Source organism: Hipposideros armiger, unplaced genomic scaffold (assembly GCF_001890085.2).
Source record: "Hipposideros armiger isolate ML-2016 unplaced genomic scaffold, ASM189008v1 scaffold_286, whole genome shotgun sequence".
NCBI lineage: Eukaryota > Metazoa > Chordata > Mammalia > Chiroptera > Hipposideridae > Hipposideros > Hipposideros armiger.
In genome coordinates this window covers 1,929,106-1,955,450 of record NW_017731636.1, presented here as the reverse complement: position 1 = coordinate 1,955,450, position 26,345 = coordinate 1,929,106, and the positions used below count along the sequence as shown (strand labels likewise).

Sequence of the window (26,345 nt, the reverse complement as noted above, 5' to 3'; positions counted from 1 at the left end):
CTGCTGGCCACTCACACTGGCTGCTGGCTACATATGGTAGCCCATGGCAACCCACTGCAGCAGGGGATGCAGCCTATGCCGGCGCCGGCGACTCAAGGCAGCCCAGCTCCAGGTTAAGATGTTGTTCAGCATCTTAGCTGTAGACAGCAGTGTCACTGGCCCTTATATGTGGGATCCGAACCGGGGCCCTCTGGCGTCCCGAGCCAGCTCTTAACCAACGCACCACTCAACTGGCCCTTCAGTTCTTTTCTTGTGACTGATTCCTAGTTTCACACCATTGTGGTCAGAGAAGACGCTTGATGTGATTTCGATCTTCTTAAATTTATTGAGGCTTGTTTTGTAGCTTAACGTGGTTTATCTTGGAAAATGTTCCATGTACACTTGAAAAAAATGTATATTCTGCTGCTTTGGGGTGAAATGCTCAAAAAATAAAAATCAATTAAATCCATCTGGTCCAGTGTGTCATTTAAGGCTACTGTTTCCTTGCTGATCTTCTGTCTGGAGGATCTATCTGTCTCTTGGTGTCAGTGGGGTGTTAAAGACCCCTGCTACTGTCGATCTCTGTCTTATGTTTTATATATTTAGGTGATTCTATGTTGAGTGCATAGATGTTTACTAGGGTTATGTCCTCCTGTTGGATTGATCCCTTTATCATTATGTAATGTCCTTCTTTGTCTTTTATTATAGTCTTCATTTTAAAGTCTACATTGTGTGATATAAGTTTTGCTACTTCAGCTTTTTTCTCATTTCCATGAAATATCTTTTTCCAGTCTATGTGTGTCTTTCGATTAATGCAGGTCTCTTGTAGACAGTATATGCATAAATATTCTTAAGTGATTATTGGTAGGTACATAGTTATTGCCATTTTATTACTCATATTTTTTATCTTCTTTTACTTGTTTTTTTGTTTTCCCCCTTCTCCTCCTTAAACAAGTCCTTTTAACATTTTTTGGAATACCAGCATGGTGGTAATGAATTCCTTTAGCTTTTTTCTTGTCTGGAAAGTTCTTTATCTCTTCTTCAATTTTAAATGATAGCCTTACTGGGTAGAGTAGTCTTGGATACAGGCCCTTGCTTTTCATTACTTTGAATATTTCCTGCCACTTCCTTCTGGCCTGCAAAGTTTCTGTTGAGAAATCAGCAGATAGTCTTATGGGAGCTCCCTTTTAAGAAACTAGCTGTGATTCTTTTGCTGCTTTTAGGAGTCTCTCTTTTTCTTTAACCTTTGACATTTGAATTATAATGTGTTTTGGTATGGGCCTGGCTGGGTTCATCTTGTTTGGAATTCTCTGTACTTCTTGGGCTTGTATGTCAATTTCTCTCACCAGGTTAGGGAAGTTTTCAGTCATTATTTCTTTAAATAGGTTCTTGATCCCTTGCTCCCTCTCTTCTTCTGGTACTCCTATGGTGCGAATGTTGTTACACTTGATATTGTCCCCCCACAGGTCCCTTAAACTATCTCCATTTTGTTTTATTTCTAATTTTTTTCTTTTTGTTATTCTGATTAGGTGTTCTCTGCTACATTGTCTTCTAAATCGCTGATTCAATCCTCTGCTTCATTTAATCTGCTGTTGATTCCTTCCAGTGTATTCTTCACTGCAGTTATTGTATTCTTTATTTCTGACTGGTACTTTTTTATGGTTTCTACACCCTTGTTTATGCTTACTACCTCTTTGTTGAAGTTTTCACTAAGTTCCTTAAGCATTCTTATAACCAGAGCTTTAATCTGTCTCTGGTAGGTTGATTGCCTCCATTTCATTTAGTTCTATTTCTAGAGGTTTCTTCTGTTCTTTTATTTGGGACATGTTTCTTTGTTTCCTCATTCTGGCTGCCTCTCTCTATTTGCTTTTATGTATTAGGTAGATCTCCTGTCTCTCAGTCTTTGCTGGGTGGACTTATGTAGTATGTGTCCTGTGTGGCCCAATGGTGCAGTCTCCCTAAACTCCTGTGCGCATGTTCCAGGAGTGTCCCTTGAGTGTGTTCTCCTGCTGTAGTTGAGCCTTGACTGCTTTTGGTGCATCAGTAGGTAGGAATGACTTCCAGGCTGACTGTGAGGGTTGGCTATGCCCATAGTGTAGGTGCTGCTATGTGGGGGCTGACCCCTCAGAGGGGGATTCATTCTAGCAGGCTTTTGTGTCTGTTGAGATGACCCTTTGAGTGTGCTGCTTGTGGGCTAACCAGGTAGTGCTCTGGTGTGGTCTGATGCTGGCCTCTGTGTATGTTGTTTCTGGTGTCTCTTGGGAGATGCTCCCATGGAGGCCAATTTCTGCCTTGCCTGTGATGACTCGGACTACCTGGTAGGAACTACAAAGATATATGCTGTTGGTTGCTACCCACGCTGGACCTGGAATTGTGTGAGGGTAGACTCACTGTGAACCGAGGCTGGTTGCCAACAGTAGTAAGACTGGGGCAGCTTAGCAAAAGGCCCAGGGCCCTCCTAGGCCTGTTGCCACCTGCCTGTAAGGCTCAACCGTTGAAAGATCATCCTTAGGTGTGTTGGCCAGGCAGTTCAACCTGGTGTTGAGAGTGTCCCGAGTGATGCAGCACTAGCTGGGTGGAGTGGGGTTCTCTAAGGAGTCACAGGGTGTAGGCTGTGGTTTTTACAAAGTTAATGCAGATTTGGTTCCTGAACCAGTGCTGGGCCTGTGAGCACTTCTCAAAATGCCCTGAGAACACCAGCGCCAGACACCATTTGCCTCAGGACCGCAGATCCCTGTGAGATGCCCAAGAGACAATGTAGCACAAGTTGTGGCTGACTTCCTGCCACCAAAAGTTCCCTAGGCGGCTACAGGTCATCTGGTGCTATAAAAGCCTTCCACAGCTTGTGGGGCTGGGCCAGCCACCCAGGGGCCAAGAATGCTCCTGGTGATATAGCCCTAGCTGGGCAGTGCGGGGACCCAGGGCATCACTAAGGTGGTGTGCACGTATAGATTTTACCAGACCAATGTGGTCTCAGATCTGGCCCGTTGGGGGAGAGATCAACATAGAAAAGATGGTGCCCTCCTGTAGGCTACATGTGAGGCAGGCTCCACACAGGGACAATGGCGGCTGTCCCTGCAGCCCTCGCCCCATACCCACACAACTCAGTCATTCCCAGTATGTCTCTGGCACCTCTTAAGCTGCCACTCCTCCACTGGAGCACAGGTGGGTGTTTGCAAGCAAGTGAGTGTATACAGCCCCATTAAGAGGATGTGTAGGTTTCCTGTCACGCTTCATCTCACTGGGACAGACAGACAGAGTCCTCACTGATTTTCACTGCCAGATGTTGGAGGGACTCCTCTTCCCGGTACAGGACCATTGGGATAGGGAGCCCGGTGTGGGGTTAGGATGGGCTCCTCCCTCTTCAGGGGGGGATCTCAACCAGCAAGGTGTCCCTCCTGGTGTTCAACCACTACATGTGGATTTGGGGTCAGCCTCTTTCGCATCTCCACCCTTCTTACCAGTCTCGATGTGACCTCTTCTTTATATCTTTATAGGGGTTTTATTCAGCTAGTTTTCAGATGATTCTTGAAGTTGATTATAATTTAGTTATAATTTTGATGTGATCCTGGGAGGCAGCAGGTATAGTGTTTACCTAATCCTCCATCTTAGACCTTCTCCTTGGTTAGTATTCTTGATCTTAAATTCCAGCTTGTCTGAAATTAATATTACCACTAATGCTTTTTTTTTTGTTTATAGTCACCTGCCATCTTTTTATCCATCTTTCTATGCTTCACCTTTGTTTATCACTTTAAGTGTGTTCCTTACAAACAGCAATAACCAGGTTTTGTGTTTTTACCCAATCTATCAGTCTCTGTATTTAAATAGGACTACGCAGCCATTCACATTTAGTATGACTGATAATTTTGTTCCTTCTGTTTTTGTTATTATTTATGAACAACATTCTTATTTTCCTTATTTTTGTTGGTCTAATCAAATTTGTTCTAGTTTTTCCTTAGTGAATGTGGACGTTCTACTACACTTTTCCATTCCATTCATAGTTTCTTTCCCTTTCTCTGTGTTCATAATCGTATACACATTTCTATATTTTTTACTTGAACATGGGATACTAATGATTTCCCTCGCCACCATACACTCTAACTCCCTTTCCCACATCCTCTCCCCAGAAATACAACCCTTTAGAACAACTTTACTTCCCTTCTCCCCACTGGGGTGAGACCCCTGGACTGGCTCTGTTTACCTAAGCCCCAACCCAGGACTTGACTCCTAGGGAATGCAGACAGAGCAGAGGACTTCTGGCTGTAGATGACATTAGATTTTTCCTTGGAGGATGTGCACTCCATTTAGATCAGGGGTTGACAAACTATAGCTAGAGGACAAAATTCTGCCCACTATCTGTTTTTGTGTGGCCTTTGAGCTAAGAATGGTTTTTATATTTTCCAATGGGTTGAAAAACAGCAAAAGAACACTATTTCATGATGTTTGAAAACTGTAAGAACTTCAAATTTCAGTGTCCATAAATAAAGTTTACTGGCACTCAGCCATGCCCACTCATTTCCATCTTAGCCACAGCAGCAGAGGTGAGTGGTTGCAACAGAAACCTAGGAGGTGCTGGCTGCATAACAAATTGTAGAGACACAGGGAGAGCTCCACAGATTTTTTTTTTTAAATTGGGGAATTGGGGGATGGGAACAGCGCTGGGGAATTGGGGGGAAGGGGAACAGACAAGTTGCTGTCCTTTTGTTCTTCAGTCTAGTTGTGGAGGACATTGATTCACTGGCCCAAGTTGGCACCATCACTGCACTCTTCCCAGGCAAGGCAGATCGGTTGCCAGCTTCTGGACGGCCGCTCACAGTGGCTGCTGGCCGCTCACGCTGGCTGCTGGCTACACACGGTAGCCCATGGCAACCCACCTGCCGTTGCAGGTGACTCATGGCATCCCAGCTCCAGGTCGAGCAGTTGTTTAGCATCTTAGCTGTAGAGGGCAGTGTCACTGGCCCTTATATGTGGGATCCGAACCGGGGCCCTCTGGCATCCCAAGCCAGCTCCTAACCATCGCGCCACTCGGCCGGCCCGAAAATCTCATTTTTGACTGGACTCAGACTTAGAGGTAGAAGCTCTCAGAGAGGACAGCCTGTGTCTCTTGGCATCTGTTCCTGGCGTTTTTCTTTGGCCTCCTTCATTCTCTTAGCCGAAAGTTTAGCATATTCTGCAGCCTCTTCCTTATTTTTCTTAGTACGCTGTTTCTTCAGAGCAATACGCCAACGTTTACGTTGTAAGATGTGTGGAGTAACAAGACGCTGAATCTTGGGTGCTTTGGTCCTAGGTTTCTTACCTTCTTTGTTTAGGGGCTTTCTCACAACAGATTGGCAGACATCATCTTTTTTAGAGAGATTGAAAAGTTTGCGGGTTCTGCTAGCTTTTTTGGGCCCCAGGCGACAAGGCACAGTAGTATCAGTGAGACCTGGAATATCTTTTTCCCCGTTTTTTACCATGACCAAATTGAGGACACTCAGATTGGCATCCACAATGCAACCCTGAACAGATTTGCACTTTCGTTCTCCAGTCCTCCTTGGTCTATAACAGGAATGCCCCTTACTGAGGAGCAGGCGGACACGGCCATGGGTCAAGACACCCTGCTTCATGGGGAAACCTTGTTTGTCGTTCCCACCACTGATTCGAACCACATAACCCTTCCATTCTTCACCCAGAGCATCAGCAGCAACTTCTGTGGTCATACGCTTCTCATAAAACATACGATGTTTGTGTTCATCATCCACTTTAATGAGTTTCTGGCAGCCAGTGGCTGGGAAAGAGATGTTCAGCTTCATCCTGAGGCAGCCGACGGCCTCCAAGGCACCACGAAAAAGAGAGAGCTCACACTCTTGAGCGAGCTCTTAACCAACTGAGCCACTCGGCCGGCCCTGAGTGTCATATTTTTTAGGCTCAGTGGGGTGTGGATATTTTATAGAGTTATATAGCAAAGTGTTTTGTTTGTTATTGGCTCTGCTGACAAAATATGGCATACATGAATATCACAATATTCCTAGCTAACAGGAAAACAATGGTGAGAAAAATGAGAAAATTTCAGTATATCTCATCACAGTAGAATTTCTTCACACATATACACAAAATGAGAATGAGGCTGCAACCAAAGTCAGTTTCCAAGTGACTCATTTGTTGCTGGGCAAGGAAAGCCATTTCCAGTGGTGAGTTAATTATGTTGTGTTTGATTACAGCAGTTCAGAAAGACAGTCCAGAGAAAACTAGCTTGTAAGATGATTAGAAATGGGGCAAGGCTGGTTGCTCAAATGTAGCCCATTGGCCATAGTTGCTCTAGGTGACACCAATGAGTTAAGCCACATGCCACTCCCACCAGCTCAGGGTGACTCCTGACAGGGGTCGGGGGACTAGTCCCTGTGCTTCGAAGAGAGATGATGAAGTCCAGGGGGAAGGACTGAAATACCATTCTGGCCCCAAGCTCCAGGATTTATTATTCTGATTCTAACAGCTTGAAAATTAATAATCATAAAAACAGCAAGCACAGAGTTAGGAGCCAAGTACTGATCTTGGGCCCTTACAGATAGTCCCCCATTTCGCCTTCATCTCAACCCACCAGGTAGCACTGTGACATTCCCCAGGTGCAGGCAAGTCTCATGACTGCTCTATTTCCAAAAGTAGGACTAGAGCCCATGCCTGCCAGGCCCCAGGCATGCACAGCTGATGAGTCTGCCACACAGCCCAGACCATGGCCAACCAAGCGATCTGAAAATTGCTGGGCACTCTGGGCCCTGCTTAAAGCAAATAGGGCTGCCCTTTACAACCAGCTTAGCCTTCCTGCTGCACCTATATTAGAATTCACTTGTACATATGACACCCCATGCTATGGTGGCTCCTTTGAAATAACCCTATGAGGTTAACAGTTTGCTCCTGAATGAATAAGGATGCTGATAAAACAGCTGTCCAAGGTATGCAGTGTTACATGGCATAGCCAGGATTTGAGCTCTGTGCATCTGATTCCCAAGTTCAATGCCTTACCAACCTTACCAGGAAGGAAATTCTTCCACCAAGGACACTCCAGCTTGAGTAACTTCAGCAGTTTACTTGCTCCTCATAAACCCATGCTCCCATCCTTGAAGGAGGACTGCCCCACCACTGACAGGTCTATGTGGGGGCAATTAGATTCATGAACACACCAAGTGGGGCATTACTCCATGGTAGCTATGCCACCACAGAATAATTATACTCCATAATGCTGCTAATAAATTAAGCTAGGCAAATGAGTGATGTGTGCTTTATCACCTTTACCTTCAACCAGCATCTGGTGGCTGGCCTAGGGCTGATGGAGCCTTGGACAGTCCACCATGGTTGGCTCTTGACATTTCCCAGCGACCCCAGGAGCTTAGTCATATGCCACTGCTCTGCAGATGAGAAAACCCACATTCACAGAAGATAGTCCCTTGCCCAGAGAACAGCAGAGATGCAATGTAGACCCAGCTCCATGATTAACACACAGAAGAAATGCAGGGTGACCAAGCTCTGCCTGGCTGAGCTGGAGGGCTGTGCTTATAGAGCTGGGGACCCTGAATCCTGGACCTGTGAGTAAGGAAGGGGCTGCTTCTCCTTACCCCACCAGAGGGCGGGTTAGGTATAGGGGTAGTAGAGGACAAGGGGTAGGACCTAAGCATTCTCAGGTGAGGAGGAGGGGAGGGGAAGGGCCTGTAATGACAGAGAGTTCCAGAGGAAATAACCTGGGAATCTGGAAAAAGGGAGGGAGACAGAGAGGGTGGTGGGTGATGGAAACCACAACACTGTCTAATATCCAAGGCCCTAGGCACCTTCTCCTGAGCACCTGCTTGGTATGGGTCTGATACTGCACTGGAGCCTGCCCCGACTCAGGCACGGCTAGACCAGAGGGGTGACCTCATCCTTCTGTCTCAGGAACAGAACTTCAGGGCCTGCTGAGAGCCTCAGGGCACATTCCACTAGGAGTCTGAGCTCCCCAACATGGAGTCCCAGCACTGCTGTGCTCGGTCAGCTAAAGCCCAGTCCCAGGCCCACACACAGCCATTTTTGATCCACACAGGCCCACAACCAGGCAGCCGGCCACAGGGACAGTGAGATTTGTACGTTCATTTGAAGCCAAGCAGGCATGGATTCCCACTTAGATCTGCAGGGACGGATGCTGGGGGTGGATGGGCCCACCCTCACCGCAAGCCCACCCCTAACCCCACCCAATGGGGAGGGGTTTCCAGGACTTTGGGAACCTGTGTAGGATCTCTCAGGCTACCACATCCTAATGATAGGCCTACAAACTAGACTGGCTCACCTACACACTTAAGATCTACCTCCAGTGATGTCAGAGAGCCCAGAAAGCTAGCAGCGTGGACGCTGCCCCTGTGTCATCTTCCCACCTCTTGCTCTCTGGCACCCCCTTCCACCATGAGCCCCTACTCCCCCACCCCACAGGCTGAGAACAGACTTGACCAGCCATGCTCCCTCCCTTGCCATGGCCGGCTTGGGGAAGATACAGCAACCACCCTGCCTGACGGAGGCTCAGCCCCACCATGACAGCCAGGGCCTAGCACCAGGGTCACAGGGCAGCCTCCCATCCAAAGCTCAGGGAGGCCACTGGCTGCCGGCCCAGGTGAAATGCTACTGTCTGAAACTGGCTTGTGTGAGAGGCCAGGCTTGCTCTGCCTATGCAGGCACCTCGACAACCTAAGTAAGTGGAAGGCAAGGGGAAGCTGGGCTGTGGTGGGTGCAGCAGGCTCCCCGCCTGAGTTTAGGCCCCAGCAGGATGACTGACAGGCTGCGAGAACTTGGGCCACTTGACCACTATAGGCCTCAGTTTCCTTGTCTAAAAACTACAGAAGTGGGGACTAGAAGGTCTCTGAGGCCTTCCTGGCTCTCATCTCAGATGCCACGCTGTGTCCATCCTGGCCACCCAAGCCTGAAAGAGGAGTGACGGGCAGGGAAGGGCTACTTACTCGCTCCACAAGGCCATGCTTGTGCTTCAGCTTATATACTCTTAGCCTAGGCAAGAGGCTCTCAGCATAGTTCTTGTCCTCCAGCCCGTGCAGCAGGACACCATGGAAGGCCAGTCGGCACATGTTGGAGTGAATGTCTGCATCCAGCCTGGAGCCGATCACCAGGCATAGCTGAGGGCAGGTGACAGGCTTCTCAAACTCCACAAGGGCCCACTGCTGCTTGGGGCAGCAGCCTTCTGTGGCCTGGCCTGCTTTCTCGTTGGTCTGGCCACTGTCTGTTGCTGCTGGTGCCAGATCCTTGCAGAGGTACTGCTCCTGGAACAGGTATTCTCTGGAGAAGTCAAAGGTGTCCAGCACAGGCTCGTGGTCAAAGCTGTCAGGGGCAGGGCTGAAGAACATCAACCGGCCCATGACCGTCTCGTGGCCCACCGTGATGTGGAACTTGGCCTTGGTCTGCAGGGGGCCTCGGAAATATGGGATCTTCTCCACAGAGATGAGGGCCGCGTGGATGGTGTGCAGGGATTCAGGGGCACACACCAAGCCGCGTTCTAGCAACTTGGGGTCAAACTGGGTGACACAGATGCCCAGCCGGTCTCCCTGCATGGCTGTGGTGACAGGCATGTGGAACATCTGCATGGACTTGACCTTTTTCACCACCTGGTCAGGAGCAAGAGACAAAAGCTCATGAAATTCATGAGCCTTGAGGCTGGGAGAAGGGGCCCCGGCTGGAGAAATCCCTGTCCCAGTGCCACCAATGCTCACCTGGTGTTCCAGCCAAGGGCAACTCTGGAGCCAGTCAGATTCCCCTTGGACAGAGCAGGCTCCACTCTGCAAACACGAGGCCCAGGTCCACAGGGCACCCTAGTCTAGGATGTGGGCAGTGGTGACAGCAGCTAAATACTGCATTACCTTAGTTTCCTCCAACTTTCTAGACCCTGTTCCACCCAGGCTCCATTCCCACACTTCCTTGCCTCAAGCCCTCTGTATACACTCCATGTTGAACGGCCCCCCAGTTCCTCAGTCTGCCAAGCTATGCTCATCTGTCTTTGAAAGCCCAGGCCAAATGCCACTGCTCTGGGAAGTCTGCTCAAACCTCAGTGGGCAGGATCTGTCCCTCTCTCCATGGTGCCACCTCAGTCCCTCTGAATCACACTCAGCCTGCTGTGTTATCACTGCCTAATCTGTACCCACCTGCCTGCTAGCCTGCGGGCTTCTCTAGTGTAGGGCCATTCTTCATTCATTGACACACAGCCCCTGGGAGCCTACTATGTGCCAGGAACTGTTGTAGGGATAGGAATGGAGTGAGGTCTGTTTCCAAAGAGCTTAATATCCAGGAAAACCCCCACAAAATTACAAATATATTAATATTTATAGTATTAATATTAACTAAATTTATATTTATACAAATAAAATATAAAATTTTATGTGTTTCAATATATATAACTAATATAATTATATGTTTATTTTATATAACATGCTATAGAGAAGGCCTGGGATTGGGGGAGGGTCTGGATATTTTAGATCAGTAGTCAGGAAAGACCTCTTAGAGGCGATGTCTGAACTAAGACCTGATCATAGGAAGAAGCTGTGTAAATGCCCAGAAAAAGTTCTAAACGGGGGAACAGATAAGTGCAAAGGCCCTGAGACTGGAAGAGGCTTTGTAAGTTTGAGAAATAAACCAAAAGGAGAGAGGGCTGCAGCAGGGAGGGTGTGGAGGGAGGGCAGGGGATAAGTTACCGAGGAATTCAGGCAAAGGAGAAACCTGATCTTATCTCTGCCTCTAAACCATCACACAGACCACACCAGGCAGATTTCTGTATCCACAGTTTACAAATCAGGAACAGACATAGAACAGGCTCTAAGAAATGTTCACAAAATGAATGAATGTTCCTACTAAGATCCACTGTCTCAGAGGTGAGATGAAATCTCAGAGGTGAGATGAAATCATGTTCATGGATTTCTGCTTAGTGAAGCAGAGAAATGTGTAATATATTTCAGAAAACCCACCATTAAAACTTGTTAAAGACAATTTTGACCTTTAGGTTACAAACATCCCCTTCTACAAAGTGGGGTGTGAGGAACACTCATTTTCTCTCTGGATAAAGGAAAATGCTCTGCTGACATCAAGCCCAGGCCCCTTCCTGGAAAGCCATAATATTCAAGTGTTTGTTTAAAGATTATTAACTACCTAACCAAGAGGTCATGGGGCAGAGAAAGTGAGAAGCACAGTGTCAAAAGCCACAGCCAAGATCAATCAAAGAGAAACATAAAACATCTCTGGTCTGTAAGGGCAATGGAAAACTAAGATTTTCAGGAATGCATCACAGAGTAACTGGAGAATATTATCTTATGGTAAGCATCTATCTGCCCAGTGAGGTAGGAACCGAATCAGAACTCTTCCCCAAGGTCCGCAGCAGCCCGGTGAGCTGTCCCCTGGCGCTTACCCTGCACTCCCTCCTCTGGGCCAGCTTTCTAAAACACAGGTCTGACGATGCAGTTCTTTAGTATTGATGTGTACTGGGCTCCTATCTGCTACATCATGACTTTCCAACCTTTTGGGTGTAGCTGCTGTGAACAGGAAGACGCTCTGATCAACTGAGCTTCCATGGGGAACCAGCCCCTCCCACCGGATGCTGCGGCTCTGGGTGGGTGGGGGCTGCCCGGGCTCCCAGCACCTCCTCAGCTTGTCGAGCTCCTGTTTTCACTGGGGCTTCCCACCATCAGGCCCGTCTTCAGCTCTTTCTGCCCCGCGTTCTCCCAACCCTTTAACCACAGCCAAACGTGAATGGTTCACCACACACACTGCGGTTCTGCAGGTCTGTGCCCTGGGCCCAGGAGGCTCCTTGTTCCCGAGACTCCTTCCCCCTGGCAAATTCTCACTCACCCCTAAAACCCCAGCTCTCCAGGTGCCTCTTTAAGGGCTTCCTTCCCTGCTCCCTCCTCACAGAGCTGCTTACTGTACTCTGTGATGCCAAGCCTGACTTGCTGTCATTGCTGGTTGACAGCCCTGTCAGCCTCGCCTCTATGTACTTACTGATTTAAATGACAATAAACATCCACAGCCCATGATCCACCCAAGACTCAACATTACTAAGAACGCGATCTCCCCATGTGCTCCTGCCCACCTTGCTCTCAGCCTACCCCAGCTGGAGGTAACTGCTCCCTTGGATTTGGTGGGTCTCATTCCCTTTAGTTTTATATAAACATGGTTGTGTAGAGGCTGACAGGTTAGGACATATTGGTTAGGACATATGCCTAACCAATAATTTGCTTTGTTTTATGAATTGTTGAACTTTGACTTACTGCCCATGTTGTCAGCACTTGTGGCTCCCTCACTGCTAATGCTGTATATCATATGGTGCGCACAGACCGCAATCCAGTCTCTTATAGATGCTCAGTTGGGCCGTTTCCAGTTTTTTACTGGAAAAATGCTACAATGAATTCCTTCTCACACAAGAACTCTGCCCGGTGCACAGTGTAAAGAGGGGTTCTGGAGGACACAGGCCTTGAACTAAACTGCTGGGTGGCAGGGCGAGTGAGTGCCCATCTCTACTAGATAAATAAAGTATCAATGTACCTTCCACCAGCAGGGCCAGAGACACTTGTATTAGGTTGTTAAAAAAGTCATTGATGTATTTTGTCTATGTTTTTCAAAGGTCATTTATTTATATAAAGAACAAAGATCAATCAATGATATATTGCCCGTTTTTGTTTGATAACCTTTTCCCATCTTTCAGTGAGCTTCATAATTCCTCGTTCATAGAAGGACCTGTCTTTATTTGCGAAAAACTGAACAAGGTGCTGATTTACAGCCTCATTGAATTGAACATTATATCATGCAAGGAGTTTTGAAAGGAGCGAAACATGTGAAAGTCTGACGGCGCAAGGTCAGGCGAGTATGGCAGGTGTGGCAACACATCCCATCCAAGCTCCAATAATTTTTAATGGGTGATCAAATTTGTGTGTGGTCTCGCATTGTTGTGATGGAACACAACTCCTTTACAATTAATAAGCTCTGGACGTTTCTAGATGATGGATTCGTTCAAACTGTCCAATTGCCGACAGTACACATTCGAATTGATTGGATCCTTGGTAAGAGCTCGAAAAACATGACACCTTTAAAATCCCACCACAGTGAGAGTATAACCTTCCTCTGATAAATGGCTGCTTTCGATGTCATTTGAGGGGAATCATCACGTTGGGACCAATGCTGTTTGCGCATTACATTGTGGTAAACAATCCACTTCCCATCACCAGTTATCAGTCACTTCAAAAAACGATCATTTTCCTCACGTTTAATGAGCATATTGCAGATGTTTATACGTGCTGTCAAATGAACTTCTTTGAATCCATGTGGAACTCAAATATCGAACTTGCTTACGTATCTCAGCTTCTTCAGGTGGTTGTGAATGCTTGAATGATGGATGTTCAATGTTTCTGCAATCTCTCGTGTCGTGTAATGTGGGTTTGACTCCATCAATGCCTTTATTTTGTCGTCATTAACCTCGGTGGGCCTCCCTGACCAAGGAATGTCGTTGAGATCAAAATCACCAGCACGTAATTTCGTGAACCATTGTTGGCATGGACATTCTTATAGAGCATTGTCACCGTAAACTTTATGCAACTTTTCACAAGCTTGAAACGCATTTTTCCCTTTATGGAAGTAAAACAGTAAAATGTGGCAAAAATGCACAGTTTGGTCTTCCATCTTCAACTCGTAACATTTCCGAAACTCAACCAAATCGCTCAATTTTTTTTTAGAATGAAGCTAGAACTGTCAGCTGTCAAATGACATAGCAATAACATAGATGCGAATGATTCTAGTACTTCCAAAAATGAACTAGTGCCATGAGTTGCAAACATGCAGCATGACTTTTCCGACAACCCAATAGATACATATCTTCTCCAACATTTGGCAGTGTCAGATTTCCTAAGTTTTGCCTATCAAATTTGTATTATCTCCCTTTCTAAATCCTGAAGACAGGGGCCATGGTCTACTTACTGCTGCATCCTCAGTGCCAAGCACTGGAGGCTGCTGACAAACCCAGCACATCTTAAGAGAATGACTGCACCTGATTCTGGAAGAGAAATGCTTCTCATGGCAAAAACACACCTGGCAGAGCACTGAGCTGAGATTCCAGACCTCAACTGGGACCTGAGAGACCCTTGTGTTTATGAGCCTTCCTGTGAGAGAGGGTGGCCAGAGCCTTGTACCACCTGACAGCCCCACCCCTACCCATCAAGCTGACCACCAAGCAGGTTTTATTCAAAGCATGTTCTCTTTTCAACGTGGCTTGTGTTCTTAGGACTGAAATAATAAAGAATGCCTTAAGAGGGCATCGTGAAGAGCAGAAAGACAAATAACTGTGCAAATCAAGATTTTAAGGGCCTAGACAGGAAATTGTGAAACAGATAAAGATGGGCTCAGAGCAGCGTGGCACTACTGAAGGCTCTCACAGGGTGCACACAGACAGTATCGCCACATGGAGTCACTGGCAAGCCCACATCCCACCAAGATACATTTCAAGAATATAAAATTCCATCTAGGACACCAAAAATATAGAAAAGTAGGTAGTCTTACCAACTTAAGAATGGGGAAAAAGAGGCTTTCCTTTCAGCCATTTATTTTCTAGCCATCTCTTCAACAACTCACCAAATATTTACTAATATCCATGTCATGTCAAATGGCTGAGACACTGTATATGCACTCACTCGACACATACTTATTAAGTTTCAGTCATGTACTGGAATGATACAGGAGTGAGCAGAACAGACACAGTTTGGGTCCTATGAGGGTGGTGGTGGTGGGGAGGACAAACATGAATGAAATCATCAACTAATAAATGTAGAATTACAAAACCATGGGGGAGGTGCTGTGAGAGAATAACTGGGGGATCTCATTCTTCCTGGGTGGTCAGGGAGGACTTCCCTGAGGAAGTGGCACTGATGCTGACCAGCTGGATGAGAAAAAACCATTCACAGGGCTTCTAGGCAGAAGGAAGAGCAGAGTGGGCCTGAGCCCCTAAAGAGGGAAAGAATGCGGCTTGTGTGAGGGGCTGAAAGGCAGTGAGGCTGGCTGGCTGGCTGGGGGGGATGGGGAGAGCTGGGGGGGTGTAAGTGTGGGGAGTCAGGCTAGAGACACAGGCCAGCCACCTTCACCATGTGAGGGACAACAGAAAGCCACCACTGGTAGTGGGTTAAGGAGAGGAATGGCACCTTCTAATGTATACTTTTAAAAGATCACTTTGGCTACTCAGTGTGGAGAATAGATGTGTGTGTGTGTGTGTGTGTGTGTGTGTGTGTGTGTGTGTGTGTGTGTGTGTATTTAGGGGATGGGGGGAGAAATAAGAAAGGAAAGAGGGAAACTAGCAAGGAAGAGACTCAGAGGGTTCTTTCTGCAGTAGAATGACGGGACATGGTGACAGACTAGATATGGGATGAGGAGAGACTGGCCCATGCAAAACTCCGGACTTCCAGTCTGAGGAACTGCCTGACGCTCACTGGGAAAGAACCCGGACAAGGTTTGGCAGCTGAGAGTTCTGTGAATAGGAGATGTCTGAGAGACAGCATGAGGAAAGGCGGCAGGCAGCTGATGAGCCCAGACACCCAAGTTCTGGGAGAGGTGGAGGCTGGGAATTGGAAGAAGACACACACTAACTGCCTCCTCGCATTTCCACCTGGATGCCTGGTGGCATCTCCAGCTTATTACGTCTAAGGCCTATCTCTTTTCGTCCTGTCCTTCTCAGAAATGGCAGCTTCACATTTCCAGACGCTTAGGGGAGAAACGTGGTTCCATCTTGGCTCTCCTAGCTCTCTTGTACTCACACTCAGTCATCAGGTGATCTAGTGAGCTTTACCTTCAAAACAGACCTGAGCCCTTCCCACGGCCTCCACTGCCCACCCTGGTCCCAGGCCCACACGGCTGTATTGCCCCTCTCCCCGCAGTCCATTCTCCACAGTGTAACTTAAACATAAGATGACATAACACTGGAATTTTGCCTCCAAACTATCCTCTGGCTTCTCATCTCACTCTGAAAAAGCTAGTGGACTTACTATGACCACAAGTTCCTAGAATCGGCCCATTATGTCTCTTACTTTGTTTGCTATCCCCACCCCTGTTCATATCACTTCAGTCACATGAGCCTTCTTGCTTCCTGCACTAGCCAACCATGCTTCTACTTCAGAGCCTTCGTATTTGCCAGAGCCTCCGACTGGGATGCTCTTCCCCCAGATATCCCTATTTCTCTTTTCCTGATTTGCTTCATGTCTCTTTATCAGAGTCCATCCTTGACACTCCAATAAGACATAGGACCATTGTACCCCCATCCCTCTCCATCTTTTTCCTTGTTTGATTTTTCTTCATAGCACTAACCACCACCTGATATGAATTTGTTTACTGACTATCCACACTGGAATGTAGCTTCTATGACGATCAGGGCTTTGTTTTTATTTATTTTTTTCCCATTTTTATCTTCAGTGTCCCGCACACTGCGGGACAAACAGGAAACCTCAACACATAATTGTGGAATAAATGAATGGAGCAATGGATGGGTGCAACATTGTTCCTACCCTTGGAGAGTTCCAGTCCAGGTCTAGGATCTATACATCCACAAAGGTCCGTGGAGATACATGCCCTCGCTGTGGGAGCAGGACTGGCCCTGAGACTGGCTGGGCACTTAGAAATTCCAGATAATCCCCAGAGTAAGGAGTCTTCCAAGCAGAGGAGAAAAGCAGGGTTGAGGCTCACCAAGGCCCCAAGTTTCTCTGGCAGGGTGCAGTTAGAAGAGCGACCAAGAGAGCTGGGTGGCACAGCCGGAGGGGCACTGCTGTTGGGACACCATCTGAGTGGGACAGGAAGGGACCACCAGGCAGTCCCTGAGTGTGGCTCCCCACAGGGCATGGCTGTACCTTCTGCCTGTCCTTGTCATCTCTCTGGCACCAAGCACTTCTGGGGAAGGGAGGAACAGACCCAGTGAGGGAGGGAGGAAGGAATACATCAAGCAAGCAAACAATTTACAAAACCCAAGTTTGTGCTTGCTAAGCAGTTTGGTCCTTTCTGATTAACAAAGAAGCTTTACCATCATCTGGGTCAGTTATTCTTCATAAAAACCCTAGAAGGCAGTCAATATTTTTACATTCAATTTTATGGATGAAGAAACAGAGGTTTTTGGTGTCTCCAAGGTCACAAAGCAAATAGGCTGAGACTTGGGACAATAAACCCTGGGACACAAGGCAAGCCTGACATTCCATGGCCCTGTCTCCTGATGAGATGAGCAGAAACCATGCCGTGGGCTGACTGGAGCTGGAGGGCAGAGTGGCTCCGCCTTGCCGGGGGCTGCGGGGTCTAGATAACTGACAACGTAGATGTCCCTATGGCATGAACCCAGAAAGATCCCTAAGCCACTGTGAGAGGAGCCCTTCTTAGGTGTGGAATAAAACCAGGAAGGTCAGGCCTGCTATGAGGCCCAGGCTGGCAGAAGCAGAGGCAGCCCAGCCCTGTCTCCTCCTGCCCTCAGCTGCTGCAGCTGTCCTGGCCAAAGTCAGCAACAGCCTCCTGCTGGCCGAGCCCAGTGGATGGTTTCAGACCTGACTTCCCTGGTGTCTGTCTTTGGGTGGCACAGTACCCCCAACACAGGACACTCAGTAAACGTTTGCTGATTGAGCAGATGAGAGAGCAAGTGAACCCCTTCTGTCTGCTCTCAGGCCTGGAGCGGTCAGATACTCTCTCCGGTCTTCTTAGTGTTTGCAACTTAATTTTCTAGCATTCTGAGCATTCTGTAGAGTACTATGCCCAGAATGACCTGGCTTCTCTTTCTGAGGCTACTGAAAACCTCGAATGGAGGTGACTCGAAGTAGGAATCATCAAATGTTTAACTCTGCTCTCCACAGCACCTTGCATGGAAATAGACAGCACTCAACAATTGTTCCAATGGACTTCATCATGTCACCATGTGACCCACACAGAGGTAAAGAAGACACATACTCCACATCTGTCGGATACCTGCTCTATGAGGAAGCTTTACAGACCTAGGTCCACATAATTCTCCTAACAACCTTTGAGGTGGATAAACATGATCTCGGTTTACAGACAAGGAAACTGAGGCCCCAGAGATTAGGACATGTATCCAGACCTGCCTGTCATGAAAGCCCGTACTCTATTACACTATAACGTCATAAAAATACATCTACTTCACTACAGAAGCCCAAACTAGTATACAATCACCGCTGTGAATTTCACTTGCACACAGGGAGGTCTTTGGCAACATTCCTTCTGTAGAGTGAAACAGACAGGCCCAACACCATCACACAAACTAACTGAACAGTAGTACATATTTGGGGTCCATCTGGCATTCTAGAGAATCAACAAATGCTTGAAAGAAGTGGGGAAAACTCTGTGCTTCGCAGTCTTTCTGGCGTGCAGAGATTTTTGTAAGAATGGTACTGGCTGTAATGAGATTGGGCCTCTATTACCCATTGTCATTCCATTAATGAGCCTGGGAGCTTCTGGCTGTGCCAAAGGCGAGGGTCAGGGCCTTGAAACTTCATCTTACTTAGTAAAATGTAAATCAGAGAGGAAAAGAAACACACAAGGTTTGACACTAATAAGTTTATAGCAGGATCAGTTACTTCCATTCAAAGAGGTTCAGACCGGAGGGGTTAAAGTGAAATAAGCTTTTAAAGATCAGTCTAGGTTTGGCTGCATCAGACCTAACCAATTTTGTTTAATAAGGTTTCAATTTGGCTGCTCTTATTTCTCCCTCTTCTTTGAGCTAGGTACAGATAAGACATCTTCTACCTAATGTATTAATTGCATCTCACACAAAAAGCCCAACTCGGGACTCTGTACAAGGAGAGAGCAGCATGGGCCCCTGGGGCCTGCTAACACCTCCCCTGCTGCTTTAAACCCCAACTCCCCTAGCACTGCCCCTGGAGCTACAAGAGGAGGATGTCAGATGAGTCTTGGAGACTCAACTCTCACACACTTACTTTTTAGAGGAATGAAAAGTATTCAGAAAGATACAGGGAATCAAATGATATAACTACCTGTGTTCCCACCACCTGGAATTGACCACCAAGATTTTGTCACTTGTACTTCAAGTCTTTTTGTCAAGATGAATACCTGTAGTCCTATTCCTCTCCCTGATTCCCCTGTAGCAATTGCCTTCATGAATTCTTTATGTGTCCTCCTATTTTATACATTACACCCATGTATGTGTCCCTAAATAGTATGTGAGGTCTGACAATTAAGTTTGCGAACTCATCCTAGAAAAAGTGCTACGTACCTCACTGCTGAGTATCACTACGGTCACCTTTGAAGTACTCCCCTTGGGGAGCTATGTACTGATGACAGCACCTAGTACACCCATCAAAGCAATTTTGGACCTATTTTTCTGGAATGGACATCAGAGCTGTTGTCGTATTATCCTTGACGTCCTGAATGTCACCCACATGTCTTCCTTTCAATACTTCCTTTTTCTTTGGGTAAAGAAAGAAGTCATTGGGGGCCAGAGCAGGTGAGTAGGGAGGGTGTTCCAATACAGTTATTTGTTTACTGGCTAAAAACTCCCTCACAGACAGTGCTTTGTGAGCTGGTGCATCGTCGTGATGCAAGAGCCATGAATTGTTGGTGAAAAGTTCAGGTGGTCTAACTTTTTTATGTAGCCTTTTTGGCACTTCCAAATAGTAAACTTGGTTAACTATTTGTCCAGTTGGTACAAATTCATAATCCCTCTGATATCAAAAAGGATTAGCAACATCATTGCAAACAAGTTTGTGAACTTAATTGTCAAACCTATATTTGTTAGTTTATATAAATGTTACCATATTATTAAACTCTACTACTTGCCTCCTTCCTTCTGTATTATGTTTTTTGACATCCATTCAAATTGAGAGATATATAGGTTTATAGATCCATCTATATTTTTACATAGATCTAGATATACATCTATCTATCATGTTATTCTTTTTGACTGCTGTATAGTATTTCTTTCTATGACAACTCCATCTGTTATTTATCCATGCCCATATTGAGAACCACTTGCATTGCTATTTCTCGCTACTATAAATGATGTTGCAGTGATCATTCCTGTATACATCAATTTGTACACATGCACAGAGTTTTTCTAGCATAGATATCTGGATGGAAAATGTGTAGGGGGACACATTTTCGGTTTCACTAGGTCTTATTGATTGCTCTGTGAAGTGGTTGGCTTACATGCCCACCAGCAGTGGAAGAAAAGGCCTCTTCTTAGACACTCTCTAGCATTTGGTTTTGCAGGCTTTTCAATTGTTGCCAGGCTGATAGATTAGGTATGGTATCCCATTGCTGTCTTAATGTGCGTTTCCTCGATTATTAGGGATGGGCTCTGAGGAGTTGGCCCCAGAGACAAAGTGGTGAAAGCACCTCACCTACTGTGACCCTGCCAGGCCCCACTCAGCACTTGAAGGAAGGGGTGATACACTGTGGGGGAAGGGAAGTGATAAGATAGAGATCTGCATAGGCCTCTCCTTGCTGCCCTGGCCCTCCTCCTGGGCTCAAAGCCCTCTGAGCACCAGTGCCAGGAAATGTGGTCCTGGAAGCACTTGAGACACTTTTCCTCCCACCTGGCCCTGTCTCCAGGGAATTGTGAGGCTGACCAGAGGAGGGATCTATTCTATGCAAAAATTCCATTGGGGCCTCAACAAAAGACCAATTGTCCCCTGGGGAGAGAGAGGAGTGGGAGACCTTCTTCCCTGGGATCCTGCCTATAATGAGGCATGTCACCTATGAAAAGGAAAAAAAGATCTTCAGAAGCCTGGGGACCAACAGACAACCAAAGACCCAATTCCAGGTGCAGTGATGGGGTGGGGCTTTGCCTGTCTATGTCTGCCTGCACAAGTACCCCTGTACTCCCTCCCATCTAAAGCACCCTAGGCTAGGCTCCTGGACCCAGTGTGATCAGTGTTACCCAGGGCCCTGGACCCAGTGTGATCAGTGTTACCCAGGGCCCAGGTACCTCTTCCTCACCTGCTTGCCTCCCCAACCCTCCCTAAGCCCCTTGGCCCCAGACTATCTCAGGTCATCGGCTCAGTCTCAGAGCACCCTACAACGTTCCTCACAGTACTCACAGCACCTTATCATAATTTCCCATGGGTACCTGTGTGTTTGGTTGTTTTCTGTGGGGCTCCCACACCAGGTGGACGAACAGCCGCCATGGGCCGGCTGGATTTATTTTGTTCACTGCCACATGGTGGGCACTCAAGGAGGATAGGAATGGATTTGGTTTCTTACCACACAGCCTGCCAAAGGCCCCTGCCCCTCCATGGCGACCTTACAAATAAACTGTAGTTATTAACCTCCCAGTTGCTGCAACAATGGAGAAACATAAAAGTGACAAGGGGCCTGCCAGGAAGCTTTATGCTCCTCCTCCCAGCCACCCTCCACACACTTGTCATCCCATAAAACTTTAATTGAATTACATCAATGTTTCATTCTTCTTTTTTCCATACAACTGGGGCTCTAATTGTTTTTAACGACATCCCTGGGCTTTTTTTTTGGGGGGGGGTTAAGAATCCTTGGGAGGCAAGCCAAAGGAGCCAGCTCTGTCTTCAGGATTGGGCCCAGAATAACTGTCACTGTGGGGCAGTGAGCCCACATACCTGAGAGCCATGAGCCTGTGCAAAAAACGCAGGCAGGCCTGGATCTCAAAGCGGCAGGTCCAGGTGGACAGAAAGGTGCCCACAGCCTTGAGGCTACCCTTTCCTTCAGTCGGGCTTATCAAAGCCACATTGCCCCCTGCATGAGCACATCCCTCCCTTACAACGCCTTGCTCCCAGATGGGCACAGTGGGCCCTTCACTCTAGCTCTGAGCTTTAGGCAAGTTTTGTAATGTTTCCAAGCCTGTTTCTTCACCAATAAAATGGGGCTGATGTGTGTTAAGCCAAAGGGATTCTGTGAAGCTTTAAGGAGACAGGTGTCTAGTATCTAGCAGAACACTTGGTGAGTGGCAGGCTCTCAGTGAATACGGTGGCCCCAGTCCCCATTCTGGTCCACATCACAGGCCCTGGCTTTCTCCTCATCCTTCATGTTCCCATAGCCCAGGGGCTGGCAAATTGCAGCTCGCGAGCCACATGCAGCTCTTTGGGTACATTCCATCTCAAAAGTTTGCCGACCCCTGGAAGAGCCAATCCAGTCCCTCACAACAATTTAAAAATTATTCGAGAGCCATAAATACATTTTTACATAATCACCATTATGTAAATAATGTCCTTTAAAAATTTTATAAATGAAACTCTGATAGTTTTTTTTTTTTCATTTTCAATTTTACTTCGGAGACACATGTACGTACTCAAAGAGCCGCATGTGGCTGGCGAGCTGCAGTTTGCCGATCCCTGGTAGCTCCTCCGCCTCAAAAGTTTGCCAACTTCTGGCAGCTCCTCTGCCTCAAAAGTTTGCCGACCCCTGCCATAGCCCATAAGCTAGCAAATCCTGGAGTTTACCTGACTCACATCCAGTCTCTTCCCATCCACTGGGCCTCATTTCTTGCTTAGACTCCCGCAACAGCCACCCATTCCCCATGACCCATTCCCCATGTTTCTGCCAGGCCACCTGCCTAGTACAGAAGCCAGGTCACACAACGCCCTCGGTATTTGGTACTCACTCCCTGCTGGGACTCAGCCAGACTTCCTCTCCAGCCTAGCTGCCTTCTGCATCTGTGGAGGGCACTCTGGAGCTTTCAGCTCCTGGCTGAGCCCCCAGCACACTGCTTACTTACCCATGCCAAATGCCCTCCCACTCACCTTTCACAGTGGGCATTCTTCAAGGCCCAGCTCCACTGTCATCGCCCACATCCCCTCAACTGGGTTTAATGCAACACACATTCGAGTAGCACCTGCTACGAGGCAGGCCCCATGCTTGACACTGGGGATGTGGGAAACCATGGTCCTCACCGACCACTTGTTCACTGGAGGGGAGGCAGATATGTAAAGTGCTACTGAGAGAACATGGCATGTTGAGGGCCATGAGAGAGGGGTTCATGGGCCCAGAAGAGAGGAGGCAACGCCTGAATTGCGTTTCGAAGGACAATGCCATGTAGATGAGATCAGGAGAGAGGGGACACCATGGCAGGGGTAGCGCAAAGGAGGTAGTAGGCAGGTGTGGGCAGAGATCTACGGGGTGAAGCTCAGAATAAGCAGCAGCTGATGCTGGGACAGGGTGGCAGGACCCCCATCTTGTCCATCTGTGCATCTCATCCTGACGAGGCAGGGCCTGCCAACAGAGAAGGGACTCAAGAATACCTCATGGATCTGAATTCCAGGAAAAACAAGGCTGGGATTCTTGATACCTACCAGGAAGAAATACACATACTTGTGCACCAAATAAGATACCACAGAAACTGGACGGCAGTCTGAGAGCCCTTCAGTGGGAGAGGGCAATGTGCAGTATGAAATGTCCACTCTAACAAACACATGTGGTGGCCAGGTGGTGTAGCAGCTCTGTGTGTAGGGACGAGGTGAGATCACTAAGACCAATATTGGGCAACAAGAGAAAAGTATAAAAATCATATGATGTGATGTCATACATTAACAAAATGGCGTTATGTATTTTATGGAGATATACATATATATGCAATGCATAGAGAGGGTTTAGAATGATACACTCAAAAGAATTAACAGGGGCCTCCTCTACATGGGTGGCTAGGATGGGGTGTGATACAATGGGTCCTTTTTCCTTAACTGAACAAAGTTTCACTTTTGTCACAAGAAGGCATCCATGAATTAGTTGTGTAATTAAAAATTCTTTAAAAATAAAAAGACATTCTAATCAATTAAATGTAATAAAACCAGGTTCTATTCAATTCACTCAATAAGACTGACAGTCTACTCTGAGCCAGATTCCGGGGCAGGAGAAATGGAAGATGGAGGTGGGCTGGGTGAGGGGGGGCACCTGGGAGAAAGACACACACTTCCGAGTCTGCCAGCTCTGGGTCCTAACTGTAGACTTGAGCCTTCTTCCCCAGCAACACCCTGAAGCCACAGCCACCTAACTAAAATCTGGTCCAACCCATACTCTCCACATGGGGAAACTGAGATGACTCTGGCTGAGGCAGCCGGCACAAGATGGGAGACTCTCTCATTCCTCCTGGAACCTATGGAAACAGCCATGCCACCTGCCAAGAGCACGAGGACAAAAGGAATGGTGACAGTTGCTGAGCCTACCATGTGCCGGGCTGTTCAAGGAGCTGGGCCTATAGCCATGCACGATGGGCAAGCAGGGCTGTGGCAGGGAGCTCCCAGGGGCAGGCAAGATGGAAGGGTCAGCAGTCGGGTATCAGCAAAGAAAACAACTTTTTCCTCTGGGCCCCTCCTTCCTACTCCCTCCTCCCTGAGGCTGCTCAGGGAGAAGCTCTGAGTTCTACAATGGAGAAAGGAGCTGCTGACTCCCAGGAAGACTGCATTTTGCACTGGACCTGGAGCCATCCGGGAAACTGTGCACTCCTCAGGGCCGCATGCTTAGGGCGCAGCACAAACAGGTGCCCCGAAATCCCGAGCGTCAACACGATGTGCTTCCGCCCTTCCTATCAGCGGGGAAGAATAAATGCAGGACGGTACCTGAAACTATCTGCTAGAAACAGAATTTTTTTGTAGTTCAAGTTTTACATTTTAAGATTCGTGGCATATTTGTTCTATGGCACAACAGATCCATGTTTGTTTTAATATAAAAATAAAGTTTGGAATTAACTGCCCTGCAAAAACTGACACTGCAGGGAACTGACCCATGGGCCCTGGGCATCCAGTCACCAGCCCGTGGTGGCATTTACCCCATTCCCTGGCCCCAAAGCAAAGAGAGCGAAAGGTAGGGAGGTGTTCAGTTAAAGGGGTGTAGGCATTCACAGGCCTGGAAGAGAGGCTCAGCCGAGCAGTGCGAGGCCGTGTACACCACTACATGTCTCCCTTGCACTCACTCACTAATTGCCAGCCCAAAGTACAACAAGGTAGAGAGGGGAGCCTGCTGCCCTTTCGCACCTTGTTTCAGCAGCAAGCCTTTGCTGGCATGAGCAACTGCCACAGGTGTCATCCTATCCAGAGATACACCAAGCTCTCACCTTGTACTCCACCACAGGAACACGGAGGTGTCCTAATACCAGCGGCATGGGCTGGTATCCAATAGGGCAATGCCTGAGGGGTTTTTGAGGGAAGGTTCATGCTCCATGGTGCTTGGCCTGGGGGCTGGCTTCAGAAGGTAGCCCCATGCCAAGATGTGGCGCCTGCGCAGTAGGGCGCACTCAGCTTTGGAGTTCAACATACTGGCCAGCTCTACCATGTTCCAGCTGGTTGACTTCGGGCTCTTTACCCTCGAGTTTCAGCTTCCTCGTTTGTAAAATGGAGATGATAATACCTGCAGGGCTTATGGCATGAATTAATTAAGGCATGCATTAAGAACGATGTAAGTAACAGCCAAGCACAATACCCAGCACTTGAGAAAGATTCATTCTTGTTATGACTGAAAGAGTGAAATTATAAAACTGGGTGGGTGGGGTGGGAGTAGCAGCAAATGGCATCAGAAAGGTGCATGCTTTCCAGCATTTCAAACAACAAAGATCAAAGACCCTGACACCTCTGGCTTCCAGCACCCAGGCCAAGCACTAAAACCCCCAAGTCACCATTTCACATTGTACAAAAGGCCCCAGGCCAGAGCCAGCAAAACACATGAGCTCAACAGAGGCAGAGAGAAGCCCCCTTCCTCTCTATTGTGTCTGGCCCTTAGGAAGCCACCTGGAGAAGAGGTCTCCAAAGTCAGGTGACCTGATGAACTCAGTTCCAGTTGCCATATGAAGAATGTAAACCTGGGGCAAAGCTTGGGGCTGACAAATGTTTCCCTGGATATCTAGAGAAATCTATCTAATGTGAACTATTGCTAAGTGCAGACAATCAACATATACTTATATACACACCATTTATGTGGGGCTGAAGAAGCTCTTCCCCAGAAGCTGTTATGAATTTGTAAGTACTTGCCCAGAAAGTACGTTGGGATATCAATATTAAATATTATCTGAAAAGTTTAGGAGTTTAATTAAGGTCAATGAAAATTGCTTTAAACATGTAAATGGAAAAAGTTTGAATAGTAAAATGTGAAAAGCTACCACAAAATAAGCTGCCACAGGGTGGGGTGGAAAAGCAACACCCTACCAGCCTGGAGAGTCAGAGGGAGCTTCCCAACAAGGTGACAGTTCTATGTCAGCAAAGGACAAGAGGAACAGCACAGTCAAAGGTGGGAAACACGCAGAAGCAGAGCCCACCCCACCCCGCCGGCCCAGCTCCAGACCTCAGCTTCCCCACCGCTCCTGCTGTCTCCTTGGCTCAGTACCTCCCACCCTGGCTCCAAACCAAAGGCCTGGGTGAGGTGACAACCATTAAGTTCCACACCGAGTTTCT

The 26,345-nt window shown here is 47.5% G+C and overlaps 1 protein-coding gene and 1 pseudogene across 3 annotated transcripts in view; both read right to left on the bottom strand.

Moving 5' to 3' along the window:
• Nucleotides 1–26,345, bottom strand: part of EEFSEC (eukaryotic elongation factor, selenocysteine-tRNA specific) — a 282,568-nt gene that overhangs the window by 60,678 nt on the left and 195,545 nt on the right. For all 3 annotated transcript variants that reach the window (XM_019658666.1, XM_019658667.1, XM_019658668.1), the window contains one exon: nt 8,931–9,587. In XM_019658666.1, coding sequence (XP_019514211.1) covers nt 8,931–9,587 — 657 coding nt within the window. The remainder of the gene's footprint in view (nt 1–8,930; nt 9,588–26,345) is intronic.
• LOC109391267 (40S ribosomal protein S6 pseudogene) lies at nt 4,972–6,014 on the bottom strand (annotated as a pseudogene).